Below are 18,400 nucleotides of genomic sequence, written 5' to 3' on the forward strand. Positions count from 1 at the left end.
CCTTAATTGTAGGTGAAATGCTCTGAAAACTCACATATGGATCTGCTACACTTGAGCGGGCAGCAGGAATGAGTTACTGTTTCAGGGATTGAATTAATTGGATGAATAATGTCCCTGCTGTGTTTTATTGTATCTCTGCTATTGTGTATTCCTTATTTCTTCTGGCACTGGAATAGGAGTGTTCACATGAGAGGTTGGACTGCACTGGGTTGATTTTAACACTGATTCTTGATTCACAAGATGAGAGCCCGGTAGCTAACCTATGGAAAGAGTAACCGCTACATCAGCGAGTATGGTAGTCTGGTGTTAACACCATGGAAGAGAAGAAGTGTGCAGGGTAGGGGTCCCCAACTTTTCTTTAGGGAGAGCTACTTCTGATCAGTGAAAATCATTGTGAGCTATTGAAGGCTAAGCAACTCGCTTATTGTTACCAGACACCCCCACACCCAGATAAATTCACTTTGAGCCTTGTGTCCACAAAGCTAGAAACTATGGTTCGAACAAAATACTTTGCCTAGGGGCACTATGACAGGGCTTCAATGTGTGTCATTGAGAGCGTAATCTTTGGGGATGTATGAACATGTGTGTTTATGATTAGAATATATGTTTGTGGGTGACTGTGAACCTGTGTTGTATGCACTTGTGACAGGACATACCTTTCACAATATGTGGCACTGTTACATGTACAACACAAACATACAACCATTTTTTTCAATGGGAGAAATTTAAAGTGCAGAAAAATGTTCAACAAAAATCTTAATTATATGGAAGATTTTTCGGACCTTTAAATGTCTCCTGTTTAAAATAATGTCTGTATTTTTCAGTTATAAATATGGCAGTGTATACAAGTTACTGGGAGAAAGATGCATGCTTTGCGTAATGGTGACACTTTAAAGTGGGAGAAAATTAAACTGAAAAGCTAACTTTATGTTTATATGGATTACATAATACTCATTTTTAAATCTTCTCTATTTCCAAGTGTCACATTTACAAACAGCTGGCATCTTGCTCGTATTGGCCTGTAGACATGGGGCAGTATTTATAACAGAAAAATACAGACATTTGTTTAAATTGGAGGAATTTAAAGTGAAGACATATGCTTCATAAAACATTAAGGGTCTGATTAGGATGTCAGTCGGAATTTCCTTCGACCAACATCCCTGCGGTTTCGAGACTGACGATCTCGGGTCGGTGGTCTGAAACTGCAACTATAATGCGACCGCATCTGGAGAGGTGACAGACTCCCATTTAACTATGGAAGCTTGTGCATCGGTCGGAAACCGGCCACAGCACAAGCTCCCATAGAGAAACTGGAGTCACTGTAAATCCCTGCACTGTGTGGCAGGCACATCATGGTCTAAATAATCAACAAAGACCACCTGAAACAGACATACAATACATATTCCGATGGTGTTGGAATACACTCAGTGTGTTAAAATACCCCTCACACACCAAAAGGGCCCTTGGTGTCATGCTTCATCATCGGGGTCTTCCCGCCCCCGCTGCGGGACGGGGCAGTGCTGCGACAAGCGGCTACGCCGGAGCACCTTTTAATTGTGAGTACTATGTGAGTGATAATGGAGTGAGTGTCAGTGAGGTCAGAAGTGATGAACAGTGAAATTAAAGTTAAAAAATACCTGGCCTGGTGTTTAGAAAAAATTATTTAATAGGCACTGGCTGGTATCGTTAAAAGGGGTGAGGCGGAGTGCAAGATCGGGTTACTAGTCTTGCTCTCCTGTGTGGGTCAACATGTTTCGGGGCGACATGCCCCTTCGTCAGGACCGGGATGTATAGATCCCCCTGTCACTCACTAATGCGCTCCCACAGATAGAGAGTGTTGTGTTTGATCAATGTGTATAAATAATTTAAATACACGTGAAAGAAGCTCGGTCAGTAATACTGATGATGTAAGCCTGCAAGGATAAGAACACAGGATTTTAGAAAGAGCGCGGATCCCAATGCGCTTTACTAATGAATACCTGTAAGGAATGAAAATACACATAGGGGAAGAAAACACACTTTAGGCTGTTACATGTCACGCCAAAGACTTCTTAGGGGGACCTGGATAGCCGGATATGAAAAAGACAAAATATATAGAACTGTGGAGAAAAGCATTCATGGGCTTATTGCCTGGCTGGCCGAGGATTTCCCGGAGGGGCCAGGTAACTTCACAGGGTGCAAATGGGAAGGAAAAAACACACATAAAAATGTATACATACATACACACACCAATATAAAGCATCAAAAACTAGCAAAGAGATGCTTATTCACTTTTTATACATACTTATTGAATGATGAGACAATGCCCCATGAGCCAAGCTGGGCGAAGGGTATAGAGGGTCCAACTGTGGGGAGACATGGAGAGATAATGCCAGGACCTAGATTAGCTTTTTACCCTGAGTGAATTAAGGTAGTGTATACCAGGTCAGGACTGTCGGCTATGCCGTACTTACTCAACCCCCACACCTCAGTGCTTCCTCCTTCGTCAGTGGCTTCCGTGGTAATGGTAAGCCGGGGCAGGGCGGGTCTTATATAGTGAGGCCGTGGCTTGTTAGCAGAGCCTTAATTAATTAACTCGAAACCGATGTGCGTGTTCGGTCGAGTGGTTTGGGCGTGTGACCAGAGCGGCCATTGTTAAATGTCCGAGGTCGGCTGGGCCGGGATAGGTATTGGCAAGGGTCGGTTGCATTTCCCTTACGATAGGTAGTAGTTGGCGGAGGGGGTGGGTAGAATGCTAGGATACATCCCAGGTCCGCTCTGATGCTAGTATCTGCGTGTCAGGCGACACATGCGCCTGCGCGGTGAAGTGTCTACACTCCGCGCATGCGCAGTAGAGCTGCATAGTGACTATCTTGTCGCGCATGCGCGGGAGGGAGGTGTTCCTCCGCGCTGCTCATCAGGAGCCTGGGGGGGTTTTTTGCCAATGGAAATACGGAGGGACGCTTATGAAGATGTATAAATCATTGTCAAAGCGGAACATGTGTTATTTACCAACTGTCCTGTAGGCAGAGGTTGTACATGGGTGAAGACTGATATTCTCAAATTATGTTCCACTTACTTATAGGTGGGAAAATAAAGAGGCTCTTGTTAGGTTACAGCTATTCAGAGCGAAAAACTCTTATTTTTTGCACACAGTTTGTAAAAAGGAATAAATAAAATAAAAATTCGAGATTTTCATACACATTTACACATCATGTCGGCCAGGACCACATTGCAGGTTTCTGTGATTGCTGGTGGGACACGATGGTGTTGAGTTTTATATTAGTACTGTATTAAGGTCCCGAACTATGGAACTCGCTTAGGTTTTAATCATGCCTTAAATTGCGACCAAGGAATATCGTCATTTAATCCTGTGAGATGCGTGCCCAAGCGATAGACCCAACGTTGCTCTTTTGCAAGAAGGTCCTTGTCACTCCCGTAGGCTTCTATGACTGTCCATTGCAGATCGTCTATACTGTGACCCATTGTGGCATAGTGGGTGGCCATTCTTGTGGTAGTTTTTTTGCAACGTACGTTGCTTCGATGTTCGCCCATTCGTATCTTGACCGGTCGTGTGGTCATGCCAATGTACTCTTTTTTACATGGGCAGGTGATCAAATAGACCAAATTCCGGCTATTGCAGTTGGTAAAGGAACGTTGTTCCCATGTGGATTTGTTAGAAAAAGTTATGTTACGACTTTTTTTTGTATATTGACAGGATGTGCACGAGCCACATGGGTGGTGCCCTCCAATGGTTGAAATGGCAGAGGGTCTCTCGTTCGTGAGTTGTTTAGGTCTCGTGTGGACCAGCAGATCCTTCAGGTTCTTACCACGCCTGTGTGCAAACATTGGTTTTGGGAAATCTAGTTTTCCGCAATTCAAAATTTTCCAGTGTCTGTTCACAATTTTTGTGATCTGGTTCGAATTGGTGTTGTACGTTGTGACACAAATCGGGCGTTGGTCTTGTTCTTTTTCTGCTGTAGTTTCCAAAAGGGCATCTCGGTTGTTGTTCCGTGCTCTCTTAAAACCCTTGTTGACTACCTTGCTAGGATAGTTCCTGTTACTGAGCTTAGTTTTCAAATCAGCTGCTTGGGTTTTAAAATCTTGGATAGCGCTGCAATTACGCCTAAGGCGAAGGAACTGGCCATAGGGTAAATTGTCACGTAGATGTCGTGGATGGAAGCTACTATATAGTAACAGACTGTTTTTAGCCGTGGGCTTGAAATGAGTACATGTCTCTAGTTTGCCATTAGAGGGGTAGATATTCAAATCAAGGAAAACAAGGTTTTCATTAGAGGCTGTGTGGGTGAACTTGAGGAACCGATCTTGTTGGTTCAGCCAAGTCATGAATTGTACCACAGAGTTTTGATCACCCCTCCAGATGACTAATACGTCATCTATGTATCTTTTCCATGCGACCACATGGTTCTTATAGGGGTTCTGGTCGTTCAGGATTCTGGTGGCTTCGAGATGGTGCACATAGAGCCCTGCTAGGCTCGGCGCACAGGTGCTGCCCATACTCGTGCCTACTCATGTCCGAATATTTGAAATCAAAGACGGCCCCTCCCGGCCTAATAGTGAAGAATGAACCATTTATCTTCACGCACGATCTAGAATTTAAGAGGGATTGGTCTCTTATAAGCTGGAAGTGTACTAGGGACTGGCTAGTCCTTATAGTAAAAACTGCAACCAAACTAACACAAGAACTCAAGATTGAGATAACCCAGTTAGAAGTGAAGATAAAAAGTTACCTTGCCCCAGCCATTCTGAAAAAAAGACTGGAGGAACTAAATCAAGAAATGACAGAGTTTGAGTGCACCCTCAAAAAGAATAAGTATAAAAAACACAAAAAAGACACAGAGAACTTCACGCATGAACGTATTTACCCGTACATTAAAAAAGACCATGTATCCAAAAATCAGAACAATGACCAGGACACTGACATGTCCGATACTAGTTCTAACGGGTCAAACTCCAGTAGAAACAGCAACCAGAGCACACGAGGAGGTACACAATTCTCTGGCAGAGGCTATCCACGAGGTGGAAGAGGTTGGGGCCCATATCAAGGACCACCTCCCTTCATGCAAGGACCTCCCGGCTTCATGCAATATCCACCAGGGCCTGTCTTCATGGGGAATCAATTCCCACCGTGGGACCAACAAATGCCCCCCTTTAACCACTATGGCCAACCGCCTTTTTTAGGCCAGCGCCAAGGAACAAGAAAGGGCCGCAACCGGAAAGGTACACAGGTACACTGGAATCAACAGCCAGCGCAACCCCTAGGGGTATCAACCCGGAGTCAAACAGCGTCAACCAGTCGAGGAACTTAGTTGTAAACTTGTCTGACCACTTACTAACGGAAGCTCAGGAGAATGTCCTAAGTAAGGGCTTGGGCTTCGTCCCTACCCATAAAATGGATAAATTCAAACTCTGCCAAGAGATGAAAGAGTTTACGCGAAAACTTAAGCTAAAAGCTTTTTTTCAGGACTCTAACAATGAAATGAATGTCCAAACAGATACAGGCCTGAAGAACAAATCCTCTTTCACACCTCTAGACTCTACGCTACCGGTTGAACTGTTAACCTTTGAAAAGGCAGTTATGGCAGATCTGGAAAAACTAACCACTGACAGTGGGGATGTCTTTAACAACACCTCCACAGCTGAGAGAACGGCCTTGTATGAACTGGCTAATGATGAAACGATTGTAATCAAGCCTGCCGACAAGGGCGGAGCGACGGTGATACAAACATATACCAACTATGATAAGGAGTGTAGGAAACTACTTGAGGACAGACGCAATTATCAAATACTGAGGGAAGACCCGACTGAAGAAGTCAGGATCTGTATCCTCATAATGATTGAGGAAGCAATGGCACACGACTGGCTCACAAAACAAGAGAGCGATTTTCTGATTCAAAAGAATCCAAAAACTCCGTATTTCTACACCATCCCCAAGATTCATAAGGACGCCCCATATCCACCTGGGCGCCCTATAGTATCGGGAATCCAGTCAATCCTTGAACCCTTATCAAAATTTGCGGACGCTTTCCTTAGACCAATAGTACAGAAGACGAGTACTTATCTAAAAGACACGAAAGCAGTCCTACAGTTGGTAAAAGAGATACCTTTTGACCCCGAACACGACCTCCTGTTGGGACTGGATGTAGAGAGTCTCTACACGAGTCTCCCCCACCGAGAGACTCTAGAAATTATTGAGGAAGTCCTGTTCTCAACCCCATGGGCGTACCACACCCCGAGGCAAGTGGTCCTTGAATGCATCTCCATGACCCTAAAAAAGAATTTCTTCATGTATGAAAACACATACTACCTACAAAAACACGGCACGAGTATGGGCAGCACCTGTGCGCCGAGCCTAGCAGGGCTCTATGTGCACCATCTCGAAGCCACCAGAATCCTGAACGACCAGAACCCCTATAAGAACCATGTGGTCGCATGGAAAAGATACATAGATGACGTATTAGTCATCTGGAGGGGTGATCAAAACTCTGTGGTACAATTCATGACTTGGCTGAACCAACAAGATCGGTTCCTCAAGTTCACCCACACAGCCTCTAATGAAAACCTTGTTTTCCTTGATTTGAATATCTACCCCTCTAATGGCAAACTAGAGACATGTACTCATTTCAAGCCCACGGCTAAAAACAGTCTGTTACTATATAGTAGCTTCCATCCACGACATCTACGTGACAATTTACCCTATGGCCAGTTCCTTCGCCTTAGGCGTAATTGCAGCGCTATCCAAGATTTTAAAACCCAAGCAGCTGATTTGAAAACTAAGCTCAGTAACAGGAACTATCCTAGCAAGGTAGTCAACAAGGGTTTTAAGAGAGCACGGAACAACAACCGAGATGCCCTTTTGGAAACTACAGCAGAAAAAGAACAAGACCAACGCCCGATTTGTGTCACAACGTACAACACCAATTCGAACCAGATCACAAAAATTGTGAACAGACACTGGAAAATTTTGAATTGCGGAAAACTAGATTTCCCAAAACCAATGTTTGCACACAGGCGTGGTAAGAACCTGAAGGATCTGCTGGTCCACACGAGACCTAAACAACTCACGAACGAGAGACCCTCTGCCATTTCAACCATTGGAGGGCACCACCCATGTGGCTCGTGCACATCCTGTCAATATACAAAAAAAAGTCGTAACATAACTTTTTCTAACAAATCCACATGGGAACAACGTTCCTTTACCAACTGCAATAGCCGGAATTTGGTCTATTTGATCACCTGCCCATGTAAAAAAGAGTACATTGGCATGACCACACGACCGGTCAAGATACGAATGGGCGAACATCGAAGCAACGTACGTTGCAAAAAAACTACCACAAGAATGGCCACCCACTATGCCACAATGGGTCACAGTATAGACGATCTGCAATGGACAGTCATAGAAGCCTACGGGAGTGACAAGGACCTTCTTGCAAAAGAGCAACGTTGGGTCTATCGCTTGGGCACGCATCTCACAGGATTAAATGACGATATTCCTTGGTCGCAATTTAAGGCATGATTAAAACCTAAGCGAGTTCCATAGTTCGGGACCTTAATACAGTACTAATATAAAACTCAACACCATCGTGTCCCACCAGCAATCACAGAAACCTGCAATGTGGTCCTGGCCGACATGATGTGTAAATGTGTATGAAAATCTCGAATTTTTATTTTATTTATTCCTTTTTACAAACTGTGTGCAAAAAATAAGAGTTTTTCGCTCTGAATAGCTGTAACCTAACAAGAGCCTCTTTATTTTCCCACCTATAAGTAAGTGGAACATAATTTGAGAATATCAGTCTTCACCCATGTACAACCTCTGCCTACAGGACAGTTGGTAAATAACACATGTTCCGCTTTGACAATGATTTATACATCTTCATAAGCGTCCCTCCGTATTTCCATTGGCAAAAAACCCCCCCAGGCTCCTGATGAGCAGCGCGGAGGAACACCTCCCTCCCGCGCATGCGCGACAAGATAGTCACTATGCAGCTCTACTGCGCATGCGCGGAGTGTAGACACTTCACCGCGCAGGCGCATGTGTCGCCTGACACGCAGATACTAGCATCAGAGCGGACCTGGGATGTATCCTAGCATTCTACCCACCCCCTCCGCCAACTACTACCTATCGTAAGGGAAATGCAACCGACCCTTGCCAATACCTATCCCGGCCCAGCCGACCTCGGACATTTAACAATGGCCGCTCTGGTCACACGCCCAAACCACTCGACCGAACACGCACATCGGTTTCGAGTTAATTAATTAAGGCTCTGCTAACAAGCCACGGCCTCACTATATAAGACCCGCCCTGCCCCGGCTTACCATTACCACGGAAGCCACTGACGAAGGAGGAAGCACTGAGGTGTGGGGGTTGAGTAAGTACGGCATAGCCGACAGTCCTGACCTGGTATACACTACCTTAATTCACTCAGGGTAAAAAGCTAATCTAGGTCCTGGCATTATCTCTCCATGTCTCCCCACAGTTGGACCCTCTATACCCTTCGCCCAGCTTGGCTCATGGGGCATTGTCTCATCATTCAATAAGTATGTATAAAAAGTGAATAAGCATCTCTTTGCTAGTTTTTGATGCTTTATATTGGTGTGTGTATGTATGTATACATTTTTATGTGTGTTTTTTCCTTCCCATTTGCACCCTGTGAAGTTACCTGGCCCCTCCGGGAAATCCTCGGCCAGCCAGGCAATAAGCCCATGAATGCTTTTCTCCACAGTTCTATATATTTTGTCTTTTTCATATCCGGCTATCCAGGTCCCCCTAAGAAGTCTTTGGCGTGACATGTAACAGCCTAAAGTGTGTTTTCTTCCCCTATGTGTATTTTCATTCCTTACAGGTATTCATTAGTAAAGCGCATTGGGATCCGCGCTCTTTCTAAAATCCTGTGTTCTTATCCTTGCAGGCTTACATCATCAGTATTACTGACCGAGCTTCTTTCACGTGTATTTAAATTATTTATACACATTGATCAAACACAACACTCTCTATCTGTGGGAGCGCATTAGTGAGTGACAGGGGGATCTATACATCCCGGTCCTGACGAAGGGGCATGTCGCCCCGAAACATGTTGACCCACACAGGAGAGCAAGACTAGTAACCCGATCTTGCACTCCGCCTCACCCCTTTTAACGATACCAGCCAGTGCCTATTAAATAATTTTTTCTAAACACCAGGCCAGGTATTTTTTAACTTTAATTTCACTGTTCATCACTTCTGACCTCACTGACACTCACTCCATTATCACTCACATAGTACTCACAATTAAAAGGTGCTCCGGCGTAGCCGCTTGTCGCAGCACTGCCCCGTCCCGCAGCGGGGGCGGGAAGACCCCGATGATGAAGCATGACACCAAGGGCCCTTTTGGTGTGTGAGGGGTATTTTAACACACTGAGTGTATTCCAACACCATCGGAATATGTATTGTATGTCTGTTTCAGGTGGTCTTTGTTGATTATTTAGACGTTCATAAGAGGAGGATTAGCCCACCGCGGTGCCTTGTTGCACCACCTCTTCACTCCCTTTGTTGATATTTTAGGCACATCATGGTGCCTACCACATAGTGCTGGGATTTAAAAGGGGGGCACCATAACAGAAACTGCAGTAGAAATTGGTCCCAGATAGAGGACCCTAAAATTGCTTTCCAACAGGCTTTCCATGTCGAAAAGCCCGACATAGACAGCCTGTTGAAAACTGACATCATAACCCCGAAGGCAGAAACACCGTCTATAGGGGATTATGTTTTGGTGTCCGACTGGTCGATGGGCTCCTTGAGCGAATCAGAAGCCAGCCAGATTGACCAGCCGGTTTGAATTCTGACCGCCGAGATCATAAAATGGTGGTCGGATTTCAAACGAAGGATGTAGGTCGGTAAGCCTCCGACGAGCGGTTGGAGGCTTACTGACCGAAATCCTAATTACCAACTAAGTTGTAATTAGCTTAATTGAAAGTGGAGAAAAACATTCAGACTTCATATTTCATAGAAATATTTTTCTTCACTTCACAAATGACTTTATTATTTTGTTATAAATATGGCAAAGGCCTACTGGTCACTGGGAGATGTCTGCTGTTTGTAAATGTAACACTTTGAAATGGAAGTAAATGAAAATAAAGAGTTAACTTAAACATTAAGGTAACTTTTCATTTTGATTTTATCTCCTTTAAAAGCATTTAGAAACATTATTTTGTTCTCCGGTTTCAATACTGAGTTGACAAGGACTTTTATTTAAGAGTTAACTCACTCAGTACTTCAGTTCTTCACCTCAGTGCTCCAGCCTTGGTCCTAAATCTGACTGAGCACCTCTCATTATCAGGTCCTGCTATCTGCAGGCTGATGATAATAATGTAAACTAATCACAGCCTTCACTTAAGTTTAAAGCCTGTGCTTTTTTAAAAAATGAACTCAAGGCTGTGAGCTACTCTGAAAGTGTCTGAGAGCTACTGGTAGCTCGCGGCCGACTGGTTTGAGAAACCTGGGTAGAGAAATTTCACAATGTCTCCAGTGACCCTGAGAAGTAGGAGGAGCAGGACAGTATAGCTATATCTACAGCTGCTTTTCAGGCCATGATTTCCAGTGCTGTGTCAGCAGCCCTGAATTGTCTGTGACAAAGAGGTCATTATTTACCCTGACACATATGATGAGGACCCTGTGCCAAAAGGGAAATATATACAAGGAGCACAATTACTCCTAAAACAAGTAAGGGAACTCCTACACCTTCAAGTTTCTCCACAAGACGAAGGATGAACTTACATTTTAGAATGTCATAAAAAACAATGTGTTGCAGGAAAAGAGAGATGTAGACAAATCGAACCTCCTAGATTCTTCAACAGAAAATAATCCTTGGTGAAGTTTTAGGAGGCATTTTCTCAAATGCATAAGGTGAACTCATTTCTATCAAGTATAGCCTCTTCATCCTCTATGGCTTCAAACAAATCTATTTTCACATATTCTGCCAACAACATGATGGAGAGCTCTCTAAAACGCTCCTTTGCGCATCTCATTTTGCAATCAGGGCTGGAATATATGTGGCATATGTAGCACAACCGTTTTTAAAGAATTTCCAGTCTTTATTTCAGTCTTAAAGAAGGAGATAATCATGCTGTATTGAGGGCTGAGCCTCATTGCGCACATTGCTATGTTAACATAGGCTTATTTGAAGTTTAAACGCTGTTTTACCTTTTGCTGCTTTTGCACACAACACTGCATATAGCTGTTGTTGTAAGTTATACTCCGTGAATTACTTCACATGAGAAAAGCTTGTTTTCTGCATCCCTAGACTTACATCGTGACCGTAGTCTGCACAGTGAGTGCTAAAGCCTCCAAGGTTATCATAACAAGGTAGCATTTGTTCAGGCTGATCGGCTAACGTTTTAGACATAACACACATGCAGCTGCAGTCAACTGTGATTCTGGCGCCGTTATTATTGCACTGTAGGCATGATTTCAGGCACTTGGAAGAAATCCGTTTCCTGAGAGAAAGACCTTTTGCAGATCCTGATGTGAGACACTCCTGCTGATCTTGGAGGTATGGAGTCCCCTGTTCAAGCCTAAGAGATCTTCTATATTTTATTAAACATAGTTCCTAGATAGGGAGGGTTATATACTAGGAGCTATAGAACCTGTTTTCTCCTTTTGTGTTTTATGGAATTGTAACAATGCTGATCATATTATTTCTAATCATATGTCTGCTTGTGTTAGCAAAAATATTGCATCTTAGAGCACGTCGTTAAAATAAATATTTTAAACTTGCCCGTGTCTCTTTTTTACCCCTGTTGTGGACTGGTATGAGAATAACAAACGAAAGAGTGTTCTTGATTCCCACCATTCTTGAGTATAACCTAAGTGGCATGTTCTGGGTTGTCTAATCATTGGTTCCTTTACTATAGGATGAAGAGATAATGTAACACTGATGCTAGCTGGTTAGGGTTTCTAGGTACGTTTTTTGGTCCACCATAATTCATTGAGGTCCTGGGTCTCTGTGGTCAGTCTGTGTAGGAGCAGAATTCCTACATCAATACCTACATTTTGCCAACATGGAATGGTTGGCCCAGTTATTGTGATCTACAATCATTCTGGTCCTTTGAAACATCTGCAGGTGCATTAGTAGCAGGGGGAGGGATTCTGTTGATGAACTTTGGTATCTCGATGTTGGTAAAAAGCTCTAGTGCATCATCTACTTTGGTCCAAAGGTTTTTGTACCTGAATTTAATGAATGTTTTAAAAAATCGGCTAACAAAGATGATTATTACAACTTTTTTAGCCACATGTTCTAAACAATCCTTTGTCCAGAGATACAGAATCTAAGACTTTCTGGATGGATGTCTCCCCTTTCAAGTCAGGGCTGGGATCTGGCACGTGCTGAAAAATGTTGTCTCCACTCTCCAGACCACCCAGCAACAGCCCTGAATAGCATAATTATCACTGCCCTAAGGTGGGAGGCAGTATGAACGCTTTCTTAAGAAAATGGAAATAAATGATACAAGATAAATGGCTATTGTCCAATACCCAAGGTGGCGATCATATAAAATTCAAGGTCCTAGTCCTGAACCTCTGCCTATTCCCAATCAGAAATCAAGAAGAACTCTCTTTTTCAAGATATGGAATACCTACTACACACATATGCAACGATTCTTGTCCCTCATTCTCATAAACATTTAGGAACCTATTCTATCCTATTTCTGGTGCCTAACCAGGGCAGGAGGGTTCATCCAGTTTTATACTTACAGACAGTAAACCGTTATGTCCTCTATACTCTGTTCAAGACGGTGACTTTACAATCTGCGATACCTTGATGGTGCCCTCTGCTTGTCATCAACTAAAACATCTACTGCCTCCATTAGTGGCTTATTGATCTCCGGAAACAAAAAGGTATGAAAATATAGTTCTGAAAGGAATCTAAAGTGGCTGGTTCATGAAAGTCCACAGAAAGGAGTTATAATACTTTTCCAAATTGTCATTTTGGATACAGATGCAAGCCCTTAGGCATGGGGCTGGCTAACAGTGAGCGGATTAGAATTGAACAGCAGTTGGTCTCAATCAGAAAACCTGCGATCATCAAATGTGTTATTAATTTTAAATGATTCTAAAATCTCTGCTGTGGTTTTCCCTTCAATTGATAGGGAAATCGGTGATACCACAGACAGAAAATCAGGAGGCTCACAGTTATGTAATTTTTCTGGGGGATATGACCACCAATCCCCTAGTGCACACAGCCACAGTGATATTGATGATACAGTGATATTGATGGTACAAAAAGGGGTCCAGGGTAGGCATGGATTGGCAGTTCGGGCTGGACTGTTCCCATGAGGCACAGGGTCAGACTGATTTCCATATGGCCATGTCTGAACTGGGGTGGCAGAGTGGGCTAAAGAACGGTGATGGATTAAACCCAAATCTGTTGACTGGGTGTGAGTGTTTGATTGGTTCAGATGCTCAGTCCATCACCACCCCCTTTTGTACCGCTTTGTTCACCCTATGTTGGCTGGGTATGCTCAGACGTGAGTCCGCGCTCACTTTGCCACTGGATTCAAGCAAGCCGGGCTGAAGATGGATGAAATGCCAGAAACCGGTCCTCGGAAGATTGTTTCCGGTCCAGGGAAGGCATGGCTTGGCAGTTCGGGCTCGACTGTTCCCATGAGGCACAGGGTCAGACTGATTTGCATATGGCCATGTCTGAAGTGGGGTGGCAGAGTGGGCTTAAGAATGGTAATGGATTAAACCCAGATCTGTTGACTGGGTGGGAGTGTTTGATTGGTTCAGATGCTCTGTCCATCACCATCCCCTTTTGTAACGCTTTGTTCGTCATAAGTTGGTAGGGTATGCTCAGACGTGAGTCCCCTGCTCACTTTGCCACTGGATTCAAGCAAGCCGGGCTGAAGACGGCTGAAATGCCGGAAACTGGTCCTCGGAAGCTTGTTTCCGGTCCAGGGAAGGCATGGCTTGACAGTTCGGGCTGGACTGTTCCCATGAGGCACAGGGTAAGACTGATTTGCATATGGCCATGTCTGAACTGGGGTGGCTGAGTGAGCTAAAGAATGGTGATGGATTAAACCCAGATCAGTTGACTGGGGGTGAGTGTTTGATTTGCTTAAACGCTCCGTCCATCATCCCCTTTTGTATCGTTAGGTAATTGCAGCATTACTCTACTAGAGCACTATTGAATTTAAAGTTGAATTCATATCACACCAACAAACATTAGAATACCAAATGTTTACTTGAGACTTTGTGCTTTCCTGTTTCAATGAAACAAGAAATGTAATAGCTCTTGTTTGCAAATATCATAGTAATAAAGATCATACCATAACATTATTCTTTTCATACCATATAGCTGAATATTTGCCTTATGGATCTGAGAGCATAAACAGTTACACACTGTAAAAATATAAGTGGCTTGAACATATTATCCAAGCTGTGTTCTAAAAGTTATTTTCATTTTAATTTCAGCTAAGAGAACTACCAGGAAAGGTGAGAAGAAAAGACTGAGTAAACTCTCATTAAGTTGAACTTTTCATTAATTTTTTACAAGGCAACCACCATGGCATTTTCCCCGAGAAGCTTTGCATCACATGAAGTCCATTATGCTCAAGCATTCAAAGTGTTCCTTGACAAGTCGACACAACATATGTGCACGCAGGAATTTATTTCAAAGGATTTTCCAAAAATTATTTCAGGGTAAGTTATCTGTTTATTCATTATATACTGTTGTCACTGGGTAGTTACAGTTAAATAAGCATTTCCATTCGAAATGCTGTTTGCATTGTTTTAAATAACTTTGGTGCAAACTGACAAATCTCCACAACATTTTCTAATGCTTTTTCATCAAGTTTTTCTGTGGGAAGTTTCACAGTGATCCATCAAGCAGGTGTTGTGAAAAAAAGATGGCCTCAAAATGCAAAATCCTCATGCATTTTCCATAGATTTCCTTAACAAGCGCTACCGCAAAAACTGCTGAACGCAATTTCACCACATTTTTAATTCGGATGCTTGTGATTTGGTGTGAATCTGTTCAGTAGTTTTTAGGAAATTAAGGTTAAAAAATATTTGTAGATCTTGAAGGTGGGGTGTGCAGGACTCTTGCAAGAGTCCTGCAGGAACGCAAATTAAAAAATGGAACCATATATTTGAACAAGAGGCCTCTCATCAGCAATCTCGAGATGCTCCCTTAAGCCCTGTCATTGACTGGCTGTTGGAGGTTTAGAAATGAAATTGCCAACACTGCACTTTTGTTTTGTCTTTATAGAGACAGTGGTCCCTATCAAAAAAATTCTAAAAATATAGCAAATAACTCCAATGACAACTGTTTAGGTTTGGGAGCATGGGAAGCAAGATGGCGGCAGCCTGAGGCCTTTGTAGCTAGCCTGCCACAAACACTGTGAAACAGAAAGAATTTTGGAGTGAGGGGGAAAGGGATTAAGAGATTCTACTTACCAACGGGAAACCAATGACTCTTCGATGTAGGTATCTTCAGCTCTGTTGCTGACTCCTGATCAGGGCTTGGAGGCTACCTGGGGGCCGCGCTGTCCCAGGCGTGCTGTGCGGTGCTTGATCGGCTGGTGAGGTTGGTCTTTGGATACACGTGGCTGTCGGCACTGCCAAGGGAGACTGACTGCATTGATTGGGTCCCAAGACTGTCAGCACCACTAAGGGGCAGCCGGCCGCACCCGACGGCGATTGCAGACTCAGCAGGTGGCAGGAGGAAAGGCAGACAAGGTCCAAGACAGAGGCCTCATTCAGTGAGGTTGGCGCCAGAGAATGTGATGGCAGAAGAGAGGGAAAGGTGGAGTTTCCTCAGGATGACGCCTCCCTGGAAGTACAGTGTTAGAGCTGCTACGCGGTACAGGTGGAAAACAGGCTGTAGCTGAGGCAAAGGCTGAGACACCAGGCTCTGCTGAAGGATTAGTGCAAAGTAATGGATCGATGGCTAATGAGGTTGCTCTGCAGCACACTAGCATGGTCGAAGAGCTACACTCAGGGGCTGAGAGTGTAAGTACCTTAAAAGAGGGAGAGCTATTGAATTAAGAGGTGGCTAAAACATTGGACAGGTGTCAGTAGGAGGCTCCTGGACATCTCATATCATCCCTGAATCAGGACAATATGAATGGGGGAGCACGACGGGCAGGGGGAGGACCGCTAAGGAGACTCCCAACCGTTAAGGATCCACAAGTCTCTTAAGCACCTCAGCAAGTGGATGCAAGAGGTCAGTCCCAAGACCAAGATTAAGGCACTTCACATGCAAATCTCGAGGCTGAGATAGACCCTAGTGTTTTTTCTCCCTCTCTGATGGTCCAGAGTGGTTGACTGATGGCTCAGGATCCTCTATAGCCTCAAGCAAAATTGACAGTGACCCAGATGCAGCTGGAGGCTCCCTCTTTACGACAGCCTGACTGACTGGGGGAAAGAGAATGGGGCATCATATGCAGAGGGCTGCCACCTAAGAGTAGTTGCATGTGTGGGTATTTAAAGTATAAGAGATATCAATATATTGTAACTGATGGGAGTGTAAACTTGTGAGCCACCATAAATAATTTTACATTTTCGAAGGTACCATAATGGTAAGTCTCCAGATGGTATACAACAATATGGGTGTGCGATCCTTGATATATGCAAAAGTGATGAGCCACATACATAGAAGCTAGAATGTGGGTTTGAATTAGGAAAGTTATAAATCATAAAGACATTAAGTCTGAATTAGGAGACTTATAGAATCATAAAGTATAATAAGGAAGACGCAGGCACAGGAAACCACAGTTGGTATTACTAATAATACATGAAGTGTCTTCCATTGTTTTCATTTACGTGAGAATACAGTATTGACTAAGAGAATTGGAAATAGAAAACTGGAAGAGGAGGGCAGAGACAGACAAGGAGATCATAATGAAAAGATATTGAAATTGTCAGAGCTTGTGGAATAATTAAAACAACAAGATAGTTTTCAGAAAACAAATACAGGGATCTTGTTGTATGCCTCAGAGCAGATTAGTCCAGCCCTCCATTTGGTTAAGGCCGGCATGTAAACTGTTGGTTTGCAGGATCCACTTGAGATCCTCTTTGTTTAGAATTACAGTGATATCTGTACTTCGAGGTGGTGGATAGATCACATTGACAACTTGCCATTTCAGATGTTCCTCCATATGTCCCAAGTTCGTGAAATGTTCAACCAATGGCGCATTTGGTGTTTTACACCACAGATGGCTGTGATGCTGACAAATCCATATTCTTACCTTTTGAGTGTGTGTGCCAATATAAATTAGGTTGCATGGGCACAGAATAGCATATGTAACATTTTGTATATCACAATTTGAAAAATGGTTCAATGATACATCCATGCTGCCCGGGGTTGAATTTCTTGCTTTCAATAGTTAAGTGACAAACCCTGCAACCACCACATTTAAAATACCCAAGTGTTGGAGATAGCCCCCACATTTCCGTTGCTGTGCTGGAGGTTTTTTTGGAGTTGGGAGGGATGCCCTGACCAAATGATCTTTAATGTTTTTGTTTTTATGGAATGCAAACAGTGGTCGACCAAGGGTCAGACTCCCTGCATTCAATATTGTCCAGTGCTTAAGAATGCACTTTTTTACTTGGTTGAATATAGGGGAAAAAGTGGTGACACATACCAAGCGGCTGTTTTCTGCCTTGGGTTTGGGCATTAAAAGTGCCTCAAGTGGACAGTACCTAGCTTGTTTCAGGGATCATTTAACGAGTTTGCTGGGATAACCTCTTTTCATGAGTTTGGTGGATAAGTTCCCAACTTTGTGAAACTAATCTTGTTTGAAAAAACAATTCCTTTGTATACAAAGAAATTGTGGGAAAGGTAGACCATGTCTTAATGCCTGGCACGGGCCGAGGGTCAGTCCCCCTGCTCAGGCTATTATCAAGAACCGCGTCAGCTGGTCTAGAGAGCAACTCCTACAAATTGGATTGGGCTCTTGTGATATAGCTGCTCGCTGCCCCCCTGAAAACCTAGACGGCCATTCCTTCCAATGTTCTCAGTGCAACTTTGTTCTCCCCCCTTGGTGCGAACGCACATCCCCTCCACCCCCAGCCCCGACGGCTCGTCCCTTAAGGGTAGCGTTGATCAACTGCAGATCTCTCCCTCGTCACGCCAACGAAATTTGGTCGAACGTGACCACCTACAATTGGGACATTCTATTCCTAACGGAGTCTTGGACCAAGGATACCTCAAAACCTGATATTTACTTAGCCACCCCCCCGGACTATCGCTTCCTGGGCATTAACCGAGAAGGAAAAACAGGGGGAGGACTTGCCATCATGTTCAAATCCAACCTCAACATCTCTATAAAACAACTTACTAACATTGGGCTGATTGAAGCCTTGTTTTTCTCGATTGCCAACTCTGCATCAGTTTACCTAACTGGCATTCTAGTATATAAC

At 43.8% G+C, this 18,400-nt stretch overlaps 1 protein-coding gene across 4 annotated transcripts in view; it reads left to right on the forward strand.

Annotated features, from left to right (window-relative positions):
• Positions 1-18,400, forward strand: part of LOC147732923 (histamine N-methyltransferase A-like) — an 855,634-nt gene that overhangs the window by 297,869 nt on the left and 539,365 nt on the right. For all 4 annotated transcript variants that reach the window (XM_086957458.1, XM_086957456.1, XM_086957455.1 and 1 more), the window contains one exon: positions 14,450-14,677. In XM_086957458.1, coding sequence (XP_086813584.1) covers positions 14,541-14,677 — 137 coding nt within the window. In that variant the 5' untranslated portion in view covers positions 14,450-14,540. The remainder of the gene's footprint in view (positions 1-14,449; positions 14,678-18,400) is intronic.

This window comes from Lissotriton vulgaris, chromosome 2_1, assembly GCF_964263255.1.
Source record: "Lissotriton vulgaris chromosome 2_1, aLisVul1.2, whole genome shotgun sequence".
Taxonomy (NCBI): domain Eukaryota; kingdom Metazoa; phylum Chordata; class Amphibia; order Caudata; family Salamandridae; genus Lissotriton; species Lissotriton vulgaris.